We start from the raw sequence: 15922 nt of genomic DNA, 5'->3' as shown, positions 1-15922 counted from the left end.
GCCTGGATTGGTAATGATCAGAACTTACTGCTGCCTGAGAGCTGTCCACGTTTCCATGTGATATCAACTGGTCTAATGCATTCACATCTCTGATACTGTTACCACTGTGTATATGTGGCACTAATGTTGACAGCTCAGGAGAAAAGTTCAAGATTTAATGGACACAGAAAATTACTCTTTGGTCCATTATAGTTGAGAAGACTAGGTTAGGTTTGAGGCACAACATTTATCCCTCCATTCCCACTTCTGTGCTGCTATACCCGTTCTGTGTTCAGTTTCCAGAACTGTCCGACTTTCACAAGCACTAAAATTGAGCATAAACTTTTAACTTAAAAAAAAAAAATCAGCTGTGAGTTGACTGTCATCCATAAAATGGAAGTGTTCCTAGTGGTACTATATATAGGCAAGAGTTAAATATTACATGTCTTCCTGGACCTCAGTGCACCCTGCGTTCAAAGGAATGGAGTTGGGGGAGTGGTACACGTTCTTGCAGCTAACTCACTCAAAGTCCTAGGAGACAATTGCCGTGAAAAATAAAATAAAATAAATTGGTCAAGTCTAATCTGAGGTGTTAAAATAAATAATTCCCGATGACACCCTGAATCTATTCCTCTTGTACTTACAGATGATATAATTGTGCTCTGTCATTGAGGTAAACATGTGAAGAGACATATTTTTGTTATGAAACACAGTATTCCTGGTGCTCACTATACTTCACTTAACAAATAAATGTCATTTGCAAAAGAGATTCATAGATCTAGTAGTAGGTTAACTCAATAAGCTTCAGGTTGTTATGTCAGTAGAAACACAATGAATGAGAGGATTCAGAGCTCAGTATAGCTTTGGTTTAGAAGAGCTTGGAAATGTGCTACTAAGATGTCAAAAATCTTTCAGTGAGTTTTTGTTCTGTACAACCTGTATTTTACACCTGCTTTCTTAAATATTATAGGCTTCACAGCCTTGTGGAGAGACTACTGGAAATGAGATGCCAAGCAGTGCTCCCAGGTTCAGACTAGATATGTTGAAGAGCAAAGCTAAACGGTCACTAACAGAATCATTAGAAAGTATCTTGTCACGGGTAGGTATCATCATTTGTATTGACTTTTTTTGAGTGATAGACACACAATCTACATCTACTTTTGTTTTCTTCAAGGGAAAATTGTTGAACAATTATTAAAGAGAGTTCTAGAAATACGTAAGTGAACTTGGCCTTTGTAATGAAAATCATACCTTTCTAAGACTGAAGAAAAGAACAAATTAGTGGATAAAGAAGCAGTAAATATTATTTTTATGTGGACTTTTCAAAAACATCACAAGAGGCTATAAAGGAAGCTAAGCAGTTATGACATTAGCAGTAAAATTCTCTCATGGATTTAGAAACTGGTTAAGAGAACTAGAAAAATCTGTTCAATTTTTAACATAAGGAAATTAATAGTGGGCTGACCAAGGACCCTTAATAAGGCAGATTTTTAAAATAATATTTATTAATGACATAGGAGATGGGGGGGGGGGTGAATAATGTGGTGGCAAAAATCTGGAGATGCCACAGAATTATTTGTAAATCAGGCCTAGAGAATTTTAAGAGGAACTTCAGAAGGAGCTTACAGAGATAGTTATTTGGGCAATATGATGGAGGATGAAATTCAGTGTAAATAAGTGGCAGGTGATAAACATTGGAAGGAACTCTTTCAACCTTTACACACTGATGGTCTCTCAGTTACCTGTAAACACACTGGACAAAGATCCAGATATCCTGGTCAGATGGCTGGCAATATTTGCTCAATACACCTCAGCAGTTAAAAAAAACAAATAAGATACCAGATTTTATTAGGATAAGAATGGAGAAAAATACTGAAAAGATTATAATGCCACCACTTAAACCTGTGGAATCCCTTCTCTCTAGATATTGTTGTTTTGGTCTCTAAAAGGATATAACACAAAGTAGAAAATATCCAGAAAATGGTCTGACAAGAATGATTAGGGGCTTGCAAAGATTTCTATATGAAGTGAGATTGAACATTCAAGGCCGTTTAGTTTAGAGAGGTGATGAATAAAAGTTGACAAGATAAATTTTACAAAACAATGAATGGTAGAGAAGATTTATGGTAGAGTGCCATTTATTTAATGGTAGAGTGCCATTTATCCTTTCTCATAATACAAGGGCAAGGAGACATTTAGTGAAATTAAGGGCAGGTCTACTCTAGAGATGTTTTGCCAATTTAGCTATCCCTGTATACTGCACTGCCAAAGTACTCCCTTAGCATGGATGCAGTTCATATTAGCAAAATTGCACTTTTACCAGGGTAGCTTATTACAGCTACCCACTCTGAAGCAAACTAAGCTCTCCCAGCAAAATCACAGTTTTGCCAGGACAACTTTGTCTACACTGGACATTTTTGCTTACAAATCACACTTCATCACTTCTCTGACCAACATAGCTATCCCAGCAAAAGTTTATTATATAGACCGGCCTAGGATGATAAAAGAAATGTGCCCTTACACAACATATGATAACATCTGAAGAGCTCTGCTGTAAAACCCTCTTTTGGACATTGCTATATCTGTGTAAAAGTGCCTGACTGGCATAAGCTGTATTGGTACAAGTTGTGGACTGCTATGTTGCACCAATATGATAATGGAGTGGAAAGTGCACTTATAAAATTTGTAGATGACCCTGAGCAGGGAGGGGTTACAGGCACTTTGGAGGACAGGTTTAGAATTCAAAGTGACCTTGACAAATTGGTGAATTGGTCTGAATTCAGCAAGATGAAATTCAGTAAAAGTACGAAGTACTACACTGGGGAATGAAAAATTAAATGCACAACTACAAAATGGGGAATGACTGGCTAAGTGATGGTACTGTTCAAAATTATCTGGGGGTTATAGTGGATCAAATTGAATGTGTCAACAATGTGATGCAGTTGCAAAAAAGACTAACGTTATTTTGGGATGTATTAATGGGAAAGTCATATGTAAGACAAGGGAAGCAATTGTCCCACTCTACTTCACTGGTGAGACCTCAACTGGAGTACTGTGTCCAGTTCTGGATGCTACATGTTAGGAAATGTGTGGACAAATTGGACAGAGTCCAGAGGAGAGCGACAAAAATGATAACAGGTTTAGAAAACCTGACCTGTGAGGAAAGATAAAAAAAAACAAAACTGGGAATGTTTAGTCTTGAGAAAAGATGACCGAGGGGGGGGCCTGATAACCATCTTCAAATATGTTTAGAGCCATTATAAAGAGGACAGTGATCAATTGTTCTCCATGTCCACAGAAGGTGGGACAAGAAATAATGGGCTTAATCTGCAGCAAGGGAGATTTAAGTTAGATAATAGGGAAAACTTTCAAACTGTCAGGGTAGTTAAGCTCTGAAATAGGCTTCCAAAGGAGATTGTGGAATCCCTTTTGTTGGAGGTTTTTAAGAACAGGTTGGGCAAACACCTGTTAGGGTTGGTCTAGGTTTACTTGGTTCACAACCAACTCAGGTGTGCACTCCATATTAAAATGTATCTCAGTCCCCTGAGCAATGGTATGATCATAAATCACATCCTTGGATATGAGACTACCACCCCTCACTGGAACCTCTGTGGACTATCATTAAACAATAACAACCCATACTCAATGGGTTCCACCAGGGCTCCAGCTTTTTTGCAGTCCCAAGCAGCGAAGCGGGGGTGGGGGGAAAAGATAAAGCCGATCGGCGGCACTTCGGTGGAAGCTCAATCATGTTGCTCCATTCTTCAGTGGCAATTTGGCAGTGGGTTCTTCACTGCCGCCGAAGACCCGGACATTCCTCCCCTTTCCAGTGGCTACCCCAAGCACCTGCTTCCTTCACTGGTGCCTGGAACCACCCCTGGGTTCCACATTCTGAAAGAAATCTTTTCCAAATCCTCTCTTCATGCCTTCAAACAATGCCCCCTCCAACCTTGTCAAGCTTGGTCCTGCTTTAGTGCAGGGTACTGGACTTGATGTCTTCTTGAGGTCCCTTCCAGCCCCACATTTCTATGATTCTGTGAATGTAACTGCATCTACATTAGGGCTTTTATTGGCATAGCTATGTCAGTAAAAAAAATCACGCCTCTGATCAATATAACTATATTGATAAACCCTAAGCATAGATAGTCCTGAGGCAAAAAGGTTAGTAAGATTCAGAAAAAGAATATTAATTATTCATGGTAATGATGATGTCAACAATTACTCTATTGCAGCTGGAATAAAATTTCATGCAGGACTTTAACCTTTGTGCTTCAGAACATAAGCCAACTATTAGCTGCCTGTGGTCAAGAGCATGTTTGCTCCATAGACATACAGCTGCATAGCTATCCATTATCAGGTTTCTATGCATTCCTCTGGGTAACCTAATAGGGCTGCAGTCCAAGAGATTGGATTTTCACTCTGATCTAGAGACATGCAAATAAGTATAACAAAGGTGATGTTTGTTGAGAAAGTCTACATGCGTCCAATGTGCTGATGTAGTCTTCAGTCTTCTGTACTAGTCAATTCCTGTCTTTGCATTATGATGGAGATAGCCTAATATGAAAATTCATTTTATGGTCTGAGGGAGGTGCTGTAATCATATTTGTAATTCAGTCTCAGGCACATGATTATTCAAACCCTTTCCACATATATATTATGTAGGATATGATGCTGCCAACCGCAATCCTGGCTGAAAAAAAATAATTTGACCTGCATGAGTGTATTAATTGCTAGGATCCTTAAAATATTTGTGGCCTTCCTGAAGGAAGCACCTGTTTCTTGTGGAGAGGCAAGTTATTCTTAGGCATTTCAGGAAATTTAATTTGATACTGGGAGAATCAGTGATTTAACAGTTCCAGCAAGGATGTTCTGTTGGAATGCAATTTTTTGAGTTCTAATTCTGATTGCTTCATATACTTTATTTCTAAAGGGTAGTAAAGCCAGAGGTTCACTAGAAAGTTCTGGAAGTTTGGATTTGGACAGCTCCTTATCCAGTACATTAAGCAGCACAAGTAAAGTAAGTAATCCCCATAATGATTGAATAAATTGAGACTCTTCCGATAACCTTTTTTGTAAAATTAGCTACAATCATGTGATGTATAGGTGTAATCAGTCTATTTTAATGTCTTATATTTGTTGTTTTATTAATGGCTTATATTTATTATTTTTTCATGAAATCATGAATAAAAAATCCAATTGATTGTGTGGGAAGAAAAACAAAACACCAGACCTGAAAAATATAGCTATATGAATAATATGATACAATTTGGTACTAAGAATGTGGGTTTTTTTCTACCAAGGGGTGCTCTGGTCTTGCATTCTGGCCCAGAGGGCAGATCCTTAGTCCCATGCAGAGCCACATAGAAATCAATGGTGCTTTGCCCATGATATCAACTTGCAGCATCAAGGCCTAAATTCTGCCTTCTGCTCACCTCATTCCTGCAGGCAACTTAAGAAATGTGGGTAACCTGCTCAGGTGTGCACTCCACATCAAAATGCATCTAAATTCCCTGAGCAATATGGTCATAAACCACATCCTTGGATATAAGACTATCACCCCACACTGGAACCCCTATGGGCTATCATTAAACAATAACAACCCATACTCAGTGGGTTCCATATCCTGAAAGAAATCTTTTCCAAACCCTCTCTTCATGCCTTCAAACAACATCCCTTCCATCCTTGTCAAGCTAATCGTCAGAAACAAGCTCCCCACTGACTAGGACCCACCAACTCAAAGAAGCACCAGTCCCTGCCATAACAGCAGATGCAAAACCTGTGGACATATTTCCACTGCTACAATGATCAATACTCCCCACAACACACCTTTTAAGAGCCATGAGTCCTACACATTGCTATCACAGTTTGTGGTGTATCTCATCCAGTGCATTAAATGCCCCGATAATCACTATATGGATGAAACCAGATAATTACTAATGGCAAGTCTATAAGAGCAATGGCAAGTACTTTTCAGCTGACATAGTTAATCCACCTCCCCGAGAGGCAGTAGGTATGTCAACGGGAGAAGCTCTCCCACTGACATAGTGCTGTCTACGTTGGGAGGTTAGGTTGGTATAACTACATCGCTCATGGGGGGTATGAATTTTTCACACCCCTGAGCAACATAGTTATATTGATACAGGTCTGTAGTGAAGACCAGACCTAAGCTCTTGAATGAACTCACACAGAAAAATCATAAAAGACAAAAACACTATATCACCTTTAGGCGATCACTTTTCACAAAACAAACACTCCACAAATGATCTTTCGGTCCTTGTCCTTAAAGGAAACCTGAACAACACCTCAAAAACATTAGCCTGGGAGCTTAAATTCATACCTTTGCTAGACACTAAAAATCATCATCTAAATAAAGACAGTGGATTTATGGTTTATTACAACAATCTGAAATCCTCTAAGCTCCCCACCCCCTTTTTTTGTCCTCTGACTGCAGGGGTGTTAATGTGACACTTCACATTGAATGGTCTCTCATAATGTGCTAATTACTTGTGCTAAACAATCTGCTCTACCTTGTTTAGCTGTGACACTCGGAGACTATGTCTGCACCGCACATACATCAGTAAACTTTTTGTCGGTCAGCGATGTGAAAAAAAACACCCCTCTGACTGACAAAAGTTTTACCAAAGTGCCGGAGTGGACAGTGCTTTGCCTACCAACAGAGCTACCACTCTTCTTTGGGGGTGATTTTATTTTGTCGGCAGGAGACCTCTCTCCTGCCGACAAAGAGCAGCTATACCACATATCTTACAGCGGCACAGCTGCCTCTGTAAGATGTGCAGTGTAGACGTAGCCTAAGTACCTTTCCCAGACCTGAAGACGATCTCTGTGTACCTCAAAATCTTCTCTCTTTCACCAACTGAAGTTGGTCCAATGAAAGATATTACCTCTCACCTTGTCTCTCTAATAAAGAAACAGTAATTTTGAGTTAACATGTTGAGGGATCATAATGGAATTTCTTATCCTGGCAGCTTCTCCAAGAGATGGGAACTGATATCTCCATGTCACTTTCTCTCTTTCAGAAATTTTAGGCATTTAGATTATAAATTATCTCTTTCCTGGTGCTAAGAAAAGATGGAGTTAGTGGGCCCAATTTGGGGAATTATTCATTTTCTGAGATTGCAACAATGAACATAAATGAGGCGTCATCTTCAGGACTGTTGATTCCAATATGGTGATTAGTTAACACCACTGAAAGTAAATGCAACTTTTTAGATTTCAGTGGGAGTTGTACATTCACAAGGACTATAGAATTAAACTTCTAAATGTAAAGAATTTATATATTGATGGTATGGTTTGAGATTCTAGTAAAATAAGTTAAATATGAAGCAGAGAGGAAGGATGGTCTTGTGGTATGGCCACTGACAAGTCAGGAGACCTAAGGTCAATTCTTGGTTCTGCCATAAGCTTCCTATGTGACCTTGAATAAGTCCTGACTTGAGTGGGTGACAGTTCCACTCCTAGTGTGCCTATGCCTCAGTTCTCCATTACAGGTTTGTTGTGAAGATAAATTCATTATTTATGAGGACCTCAGATACGATGGGCATAGGGTCAATATGAGTACCTAGATAGACTCATGCATCTGCATTTGTAATCATGAGTGATTTTTTTTTTTTAAAGAAAAAGATCCAATAAAAAGTTCAGTTTTATGTTAAATCTTCAATGTAAATGGATTCTGTGTAGTCTGAAATGCTTTCATGACAATAACCTATCATATATTCATTTGCCCCTTTCTTGTCTCAGGTTTTCCTCTTCAAGTGTTGAGGATAACTACTATTCAGCCTTTTCCCCCTCTGTAAAGCATCAATATAATAGCATGTGTCTGCCTTGCTGATTAGTAATGAAATATTAAAGGTTAGGTCGTTTTGTGAGATACCATGGCCTAAATGTTCAAACTATAGTGTCTAAAGTTAGCTATCTAAATAAGAGTTGTCTGACGTGGAGAATTGTTGAGCTTCCACCAGCATGTTGGGAGATACAGGTTCTCAACTGTGTTTGAAAATCTCAGCCACTCTTATTTGGGTGCCTGAGTTTAGGCAGGAAAGCTTGTAAGTGTTGGACTGTATTTGTTTTCAGGAAATGTTCAACTGGGACTAAAAGTAGTCTTCTTTAGAAATAAATGTCTTTGTAGCAGGAAGGAGATTTGTTTATTGTGTCAAAAATAGGCCTGGGATAGAGAACCTCACATTATTATTTATAAATCACATTTTACATGGGTATATATTTTTATATTGCTAGGAACCATCTTTGTGTGAAAAAGAAGGCCCACTTCCGGAGACTCCTGCAAAGACCAATGAATCTGTGGGAGATCTCTCCAGTGACCCAGTTAGTCACCTCATCGAGCAGCCTGATAAATTACCTCAGCAGGGCTTTCGCCGGCGAGCAAACACATTGAGTCACTTGCCTGTTGAATACCAGGAATCTTTGGAACCAGTTGAAACATCACCATCTATTCCACAAAGGAAACTTATGAGGTATCATTCAGTGAGCACAGAGACTCCTCACAAGCGAAAGTAAGACTCGTTTTAAAAGCAGGATATTGTTTGATAGATATTTGAGGCATATTATGGTATGTTCATTGCAGATCAGGTATGTTCATTTAGCAAAAGAGAAACATAATGCTTAGCGTTAGAGCAGTGTGTCATCCGCTTAAAACATGTTACATTTAAGAGCATCTTCTTGCTCATTTGGTATTGTTCAAGGAGGGAGACAAAATATGAAACTTTCAATTCCATAGTAAGTGTCAGAAAGCAGTTTTACTACACAAGCATGATATAAGTGGATGATGAGAGGTTAGTTTGCCTGTGCAACCAATGTGAAATAGTTCTTGCTGGGTATATCTGAAAGCAGTCTAAATAATATCTGGTTCTTGTGGTGCCTCTCTATTTCATATTTATGAAGAGGAATCCTGTTAAAAAAAAAGATAAAATTCTCTAATCGGTGTCAGAGGACAGACTCCTGTCCAGTTTTAACCAGTCAGTGCAATAAAAGCAATCCTTGATTAAGCTGCAAAGTTTCACTGACAAAAATAAAATTTTAATAATCTTCTTCAGATGTCCTCCTTTAAGGGCTTGCTTTTACACCCGTTAAATCTCACTAAGCTTTATGGGACTTCCTCTCCACCACCCCTCTCCTTCCCTCTCTCTCTGGCTTTTTCCAGTTACTGTGGAAACATTCTTGTCTGTAGACTTCTGTTTCTCTGGCAGAACTGCTGGTTTACACAAGCTAGACAGTAGTAAATCTGTCTCTGTGCTGGCTCACTTTTCCTGCAGAAGGCAGAGTGGTAAAGGTAAATGCTTGAGATAGATGATGACAGTGAAAAAAGAGAATTTTGTTATTTAAAAGGAAACATAACCCAAGTTGCCTTTTTGTCCCTTCTTTGAAACTTCTTGTTCTTTAAATGCTAAATGGCTTTTGTGGTGCAATTTAGCACTTGTTGGTTTAACTTTACAAGTGCCTCCTTAAAACTTTCTACTTGCTTCTGCTTTCTCAGTTCATTCCTATTTTACTGTGGGACTATAGCTAAATGTTGAATATATGTTTAATTTCTTTTGCCATTCCTGTTTTGGTCCCATCCTAGGACATCAGTGGAAGCAGCTGAGAGCACTTAATCCTCAAAGGATTGGGCTCTTAGTGGTATACTCCAGCAAGCTAATAAAAGCAAGAAGTACACAGTGTTGGGAAAATGGAGCTCTCAGAAAAATTTGTAGGATAAAATTTTCAAAAGTGCCCAAGGGATTTAGGCCCAAATCCCAATAACTTTCAATGAGATTTAGATTCCTAAATTACTTAAATTCCTTTGAAAAATCTTACCACTGGTTTACAGGTAGTTTCCACAGTGCATGTAGACGCCATCCTGCAAGATGCTGAGCATTTTGGCCCCAGTCCGGTGAAGCACTGGAACATGTGTATAAATTTAGGCATGTGATTAAGTACCCTGCTGAATCAGGACCTATAAGCAAACACTTCTGTACTTTGCTGGATTAGGTTACAGTGCTCCGGGCCTTGCAGATAGAGCTATAAATCAGAAATTTATGTAATTGTTATCTGGCAGTAGTAGGACATTTTAAAATGAGGCTAGATAAGCCATCTCATTTCATTTTTCTCTGTTTCTGAGATTTGTTCTCTCTCTCTTTCTTACCTCATCCCCCCCGCCCCACGGCTGGAATCTCACTGTTCAGTTTGATCACATCTGTTGGCAAGTCTGAAAGCTGTTCTGGTCAGTCTTCAGCTCCCTCTCTAGCTCGTCTTAATCCCTCGGACTCTTCACTCACTCTTTTAAAATATCTAAAGCATAATTCAAGCAGAGAACAATGTGCACATGTTGCACAAAAGAGGTGAGATAGCAGCTGTATATAGTCTGGGGAGTGTTTGTTTTGTTGTACCATAAACACACAACACTGCATTATCCTCACTCACTATCTGCACAGTGACTGAATAATAATAAGAATAAATTAATAATAAAATCCTACCAGAGAGGATGTGTTTACATGAGGGGAAAATAAACTCCTCTCCTAATGCTTTGTAGCACTGCATTTTAGCATAGGGCACTTGATCTAATTTTTCATTTTGACTGAATGAAATTACTTCAGGTGCTCTCACACACAGCAGATATGTTGGGGTCAGTTGCTCTTGTGATGAATCAGAAAGCAGCCCTGGTTAAACTGTGCTTGAAACTTAGATGCCAAGGACTCTCACACCTCTCTGTTTCTCCAGAATTTTTCAGTTTCAGTCTCTGCCTTGTTCAAAGTAACACTGATACTGGTCCCTGCTCCTTGTGATTGAAAAGGGGAGAGGGAGAAAATAACTTGCTAAGTGTTAGAAATGTGACCAGGTGAAAAGGGTAATAAAAGTCTGACTTGTGGAGAGTCGTTCAGCACCACAGAATATCAGGTTGGAAGAGAGGTCATTTAGTCCAGCTCCATGCAGTACCAATCCCTGACTAAATCCCCGAATGGCCCCCTCAAGGATTGAACTCACATCCCTGGGTTTAACAGGCCAATGCTCAAGTCACTGAGCTATTCCTCCCACGTCAGCAAATGATAGCTTGATATTCTTGCCCTTATAGCCAAAGCATTTGTGAAGAGAAAAATTACAGACAGGGCTACTCACTCTGCCATTCCACCTTATTGTCAGAAGACCAGCTGCTCCCTAAAACTAGAGATGGGTAAAATTTTTTGGATGAATAATTTATTCACCAAAAATACAATTTTAATCAACCTGAAACTGTTTGTGACTGTGATGTGAATTCACCAAATAGTTTCAGTCAAAACATTTTTTCTTCTTCGAGTGCTTGCTCAGATCCATTCCAGTTAGGTGTGCCCGCGCCGCGTGCACGTTCGTCGGAGAAACTTTTACCCTAGCAACACTCGGTGGGCCGGCAGGTCGCCCCCTGGAGTGGCGCCACTATGGTGCCTGATATATACCCCTGCCGACCCAACCGCTCCTCAGTTCCTTCTTACCGCCCGTGTTGGTCGTTGGAACAGGTGGAGCGCAGCTTAGCTGACCTCCGCTTCCCTAGCTACTCGTAGTTCTTGTGTATTTAGATATATAGTTATAATCCTTTTATATATATATATTATCTATACTTATGCGTTTTTTCTTTGCTAGCATAGTTAGTTTAACCATAGTTAGCGGGGTTCGGGGAGTAGCCCCTCCCCGCAACCGGTGCCGGAGCCCATGCCCGGCTCACCGGTTCTTAGTCCGTGCTTGGCCGGCCTCCGGCCGTTGCTGACAGGAGATCCACACGACTCCTGTTTACGGTGCCTTGGGGGATCGTATTTCACAGCTAAGTGCCCCATTTGCAAGGCGTTTAAGCCGAGAACAAAATTGAGCGGCACTTTCTTTTCCCTCCACCTTCTGCACCGAGCGCTGGCTACTCGGCGGACAGAAGCGCCTCCTCGGCACCGGACCCCGCCGGCACCGGCCGTTACCGGCACCAACGTCGACTCGGCACCGCTCCCTCTCTCTGGGGTTGAGAAAGCCACGACTCCTCCTGCCAGTGCCCGACAGCTCCCCGGCACGCGCTGTGGTTGAGCTCCCTGCTCCTGCTGCTTCTGTGCCAACTGCACCGCAGCCAGAGAGCTCGTTTACGTCGGATCGCCAGGCACCAACACCTGCAGAGGCACTGAGGACGCCGGCACCGTTGATTCCGGTCCCGCGGGGCCGTCGAATCCAGTGCCTGCCTGCTCCCCGGCATGGGCCGTGGTTGAGCCTCCTGCTCCTGCTGCTTCCATGCCAACTGCACGCAGCCAGAGAGCTCGCCTAAGTCGGATCGCCCGGCACCGACACCTGCCGCGGCACCGACAACGTCGGGCACCGTCGATCCCGGTCCCACAAGGGCCGTTGAATCCAGTGCCTGACCGCTCCCCGGCACGCGCCGTGGTTGAGCTTCCTGCTCCTGCTGCTTCCATGCAACTGCACCGCAGCTAGAGAGCTCATCTAAGTCGGATCGCCCGGCACCGACACCTGCCGCGGCACCGACACCCAACGTCGGCACCGTCGATCGATCCGGTCCCACAAGGGCCGTTGAATCCAGTGCCTGACTGCTCCCCGGCACGCGCGTGGTTGAGCTTCCTGCTCCTGCTGTCGAGCTAACGGCCTGCTCAGAGCTATCTGCTCGCCCGCCCGGCCGACACCTGCAAACAACGTCGGCACCGTCGATCCAGTCCCACAAGGGAGCCGAATCCAGTGCCTGACTGCTCCCCGGCGCACGCCGTGGTCGAGCTTCCTGACACCTGCTGTGCAAACTGCACTGCACCGCGACAGAGAGCCTGTCTAAGCCGGATCGATCCCGGCCCGACACCTGCTGAGGCACCGGCGTCGACGTCAGCACCGTCGACCGTCGATCCCGGTCCCACAAGGCCGTCGAATCCGGTGCCTGACAGCTCCCCGGTACACACTGTGGTCGAGCTTACTGTTCCCTCCACGCCGGAGACATTTCCAACGACGAGGGATCTCGTTGCCGTGACAGAGTGGATGCTGCCTGAACCCCGGCACCGCCGGTGCGGCTACTACAGTCTCTTGGCAAGCCTCCTTGATACGACCATCCTCTGTCGCGCGCAGCAGAGCGGCACCGTTCATGATCACGGTCCCGCAGACGGTCCAAGTTCCGTCGGCACTCCTGCTTCCGACGCCACTTGCAGTCCCGACGCTGCTCTCCTCGGCACCGGTCGCACTCGCCGCACTCGCCGCACAGGTCGGTGTCCCGTTCACCGACCCGATAATCCCGGCACCGTTCCGGCTCCCAGCACCGCTACAGGCACTGTGACTCCTGTAGCCGCTCCCAACCTCGAGATCTCGGTCGACCTCCCAGCACCGCTCTGGTCGCAGGTCCGGATCTCGTTCCAGGTACCAGTGCGCCTTGCGGTACCGGTCCCAGGTGCCAAGTTGGGCAAGGTCTGGTAGAGTCAGACTCTCTGCCCATGATCTTTCAGCACCTCCATGGCCATCCAGACACGCATCAGTGTCTTCCCACGCGGACAGCTCTTATGCTCAGGACCGCGATTCTGGTGTGCCCACCAACAACCTGAGAGCCCATCAGGCTCTCCTATGGAGGGTAGCACTCAATGCGGACCTCCAGCTGCAGGAGGTCCCGGAGGTAGGGGACCCGGTAGTGGACATTCTATCGCCGGTTGCCCCGCTAGAGGGGCCCTACCCGTTTATTCGGACCATCCAGGCGAATGCCGATACTCTATGGAGGGTACGACTACTGGTCTGTCCGTCCCCTCTCCTGCGCACTAGTCATTCAGTTGGTCAAGAAAAAGGGAACGGCATGGCCAACAGGCGCCAGCCCCGAAATCGAAGGGGGCTAGGCGAATGACCCTACTCAGCCGCAAGGTGTATTCTGCAAGGCTCTTATATAGCCCTGCGTGGCAAATCAATAAGCCCTGCTTAGCCCCTATAATCATAACACCTGGATACGGGGGATAATATTATGGAGCTTCTCCATCAAGACTCCGGCCAAGAGTTCACTGCCCTCTTGGAGGAAGGGAAAAAGGCGGCTAGAGCTTCTCTTCAGGCCTCGTTACCATGAGGAGCATCTCATGGCTTCCGGTTTCAAACCTCCGGCCTTTCACAACTTACCATTTGTTGGTAAAGGCCTCTTTGCGGTGAAATCAACCCCAGGCTACAAAGCCTGGAGGGCAACAAGGTCCTAATGAGCTCTCTCTCGGCATGCATACGCCGACGACCTAACGCAGGCCTTTCCGTCCCCAGCCACACCACCACACTCTGTGCCTAGCCACAGATCGGGCTTTGGCAGTCGGCGCGACTGAGGTGGTCGCAGACGACCGTCAGGACCCTAGAGGGCCAAGATCGAGGCCCCTCACAATCACGATCGGGGACCAAAGACGAACTTTCAAAGGTGCGCCCGAGGGCGGCGTACCGGTTTACAAGCGGCTTACCACTCCTACTTCCTCTTGGCGTGGTCCCAGTTAACTTCAGTTCGCGGTCCCCTGCACATGGTGGAGTTTGGGTGCCACCTCCAATTTGTTCCAACCCTGTCCCTCTTCAGGGACTCCTCTCGGGCGTAATTCCTCTTACAAGAGGCGCAGACGCCGATGGACGAAGGGGGCAACTATTCCCTAATCCCCGACTCGTACGGAGGTCTCAGACCTATCCTACACCTACGAGGACTCAACCAGTTTATGTTAAGGTTGAAGTTCCGCATGGCATCCCTGGGAACCATTATCCTGTCCTTAGATCCTGGAGGCTGGTATGCCGCCTCAATATGAAGGACGCGTACTTTCACATTGCCATCTTCCCTCCGCACAGGAGATACCTCCGCTTTCTAGCCAACCGTTGGTACTTCCAGTTTACGGTCCTGCTGTTTGGCCTTGCTACAGCCCCACAGGCATTAACCGAGTGTGTGGCCGTAGTCGCCACCCACCTCCGCCGACGTCGGATATGCGTTTCCGTATCTGGGCGATTGGCTTATCTGAGGAGACTCCAAGACACAAGTCACTCAGCGTGTGGGCATCGTCAAGGACCTATTCACATGTCTAGGCCTGATGGTCACTACGGAAACATCCACTCTGGTCCCACTTGTCTCGGTCTCCCGGGTCCCACGGCTTCTTGCTAGTTTGTAACCAAACACGCTAAGCTCTGCCTCTGTCATCTCCAAGTTTGGCTCAAATCGGCGTACCGCCGGATAGGGGCCCAATGGTCACCATAGTCACCATTCCCTGAGCATCCTAGGCTCCCTAGAAGGTGGCTAACTCCCTCCCTGGTGTGGGCAGGGATGCCGCTCTATCCGCCCCAGCCCTCACTGTCCCTGACGATGGGCGTCATCTCTCAGCTCAGGTGCTCACCTCAGTAACCTTCGAGCTTAAGGCCTTTGGTCTTCTCAGGGGCTGGCGTTCCACATCAATGTTCAAAGATGAGAGCAGTCTGCCTGGCGTGCCAGGGGTTCCAGCAGCAGCTGCGAGGCCGTAGCGTCTCAGTGTTTACAGCCAGCACAACGGCATGTACTACATAGACAACCTGGGAGGGACATGGTCCTCCTCCTTTTGTCAGGAGTCCATCCATCTCTGGGACTTTTGCATAGCCCACTCGATAAATCTGGTAGCATCCTTTCTCCTTGGCAATTCGACTCAGCAGGGTTTTCCTGTCTCATGAGTGGTCGCCCTGCCTGATGTGATGCATTTTGTGGCCAGAAGTGGGTTTTTTTTTTTCCCCACATATGGACCTGTTCGCTTACCGCGAGAACGGGAAATGTCCGAGGTCCTGCTCCTTCTAAGGTCTCTCCCCGGGACCGATCTCGGACGCTGTCCTCATGCCGTGGAAGGGCCAACACCTTTATGCCTTCCGCCGTTCCCCCGGCTCATTGGGTCCTGCTCAAACTTCGCAGGAGCAGAGCGCGCATCATCATGATCACTCCAGCGTGTTCCAGGCAGCACTAATACGCCACGTTGCTCGGCCTGTCAAT

The 15922-nt window shown here is 44.9% G+C and overlaps 1 protein-coding gene across 10 annotated transcripts in view; it reads left to right on the top strand.

Moving 5' to 3' along the window:
• Positions 1-15922, top strand: part of TBC1D1 (TBC1 domain family member 1) — a 199882-nt gene that overhangs the window by 104724 nt on the left and 79236 nt on the right. For 5 of the 10 annotated variants that reach the window (XM_075066526.1, XM_075066524.1, XM_075066525.1 and 2 more), the window contains 4 exons: positions 950-1078; positions 4910-4996; positions 8233-8468; positions 10176-10331. In XM_075066526.1, coding sequence (XP_074922627.1) covers positions 950-1078; positions 4910-4996; positions 8233-8468; positions 10176-10331 — 608 coding nt within the window. Of the gene's footprint in view, positions 1-949; positions 1079-4909; positions 4997-8232; positions 8508-10175; positions 10332-15922 lie in introns of all 10 variants that reach the window. The other 5 variants (XM_075066530.1, XM_075066528.1, XM_075066529.1 and 2 more) reach the window with 3 other exon arrangements.

Source organism: Chelonoidis abingdonii, chromosome 5 (assembly GCF_003597395.2).
Source record: "Chelonoidis abingdonii isolate Lonesome George chromosome 5, CheloAbing_2.0, whole genome shotgun sequence".
Taxonomy (NCBI): domain Eukaryota; kingdom Metazoa; phylum Chordata; order Testudines; family Testudinidae; genus Chelonoidis; species Chelonoidis abingdonii.
Note: the sequence above shows the minus strand (reverse complement) of the source record. Positions and strands in the feature narration are given on the sequence as shown.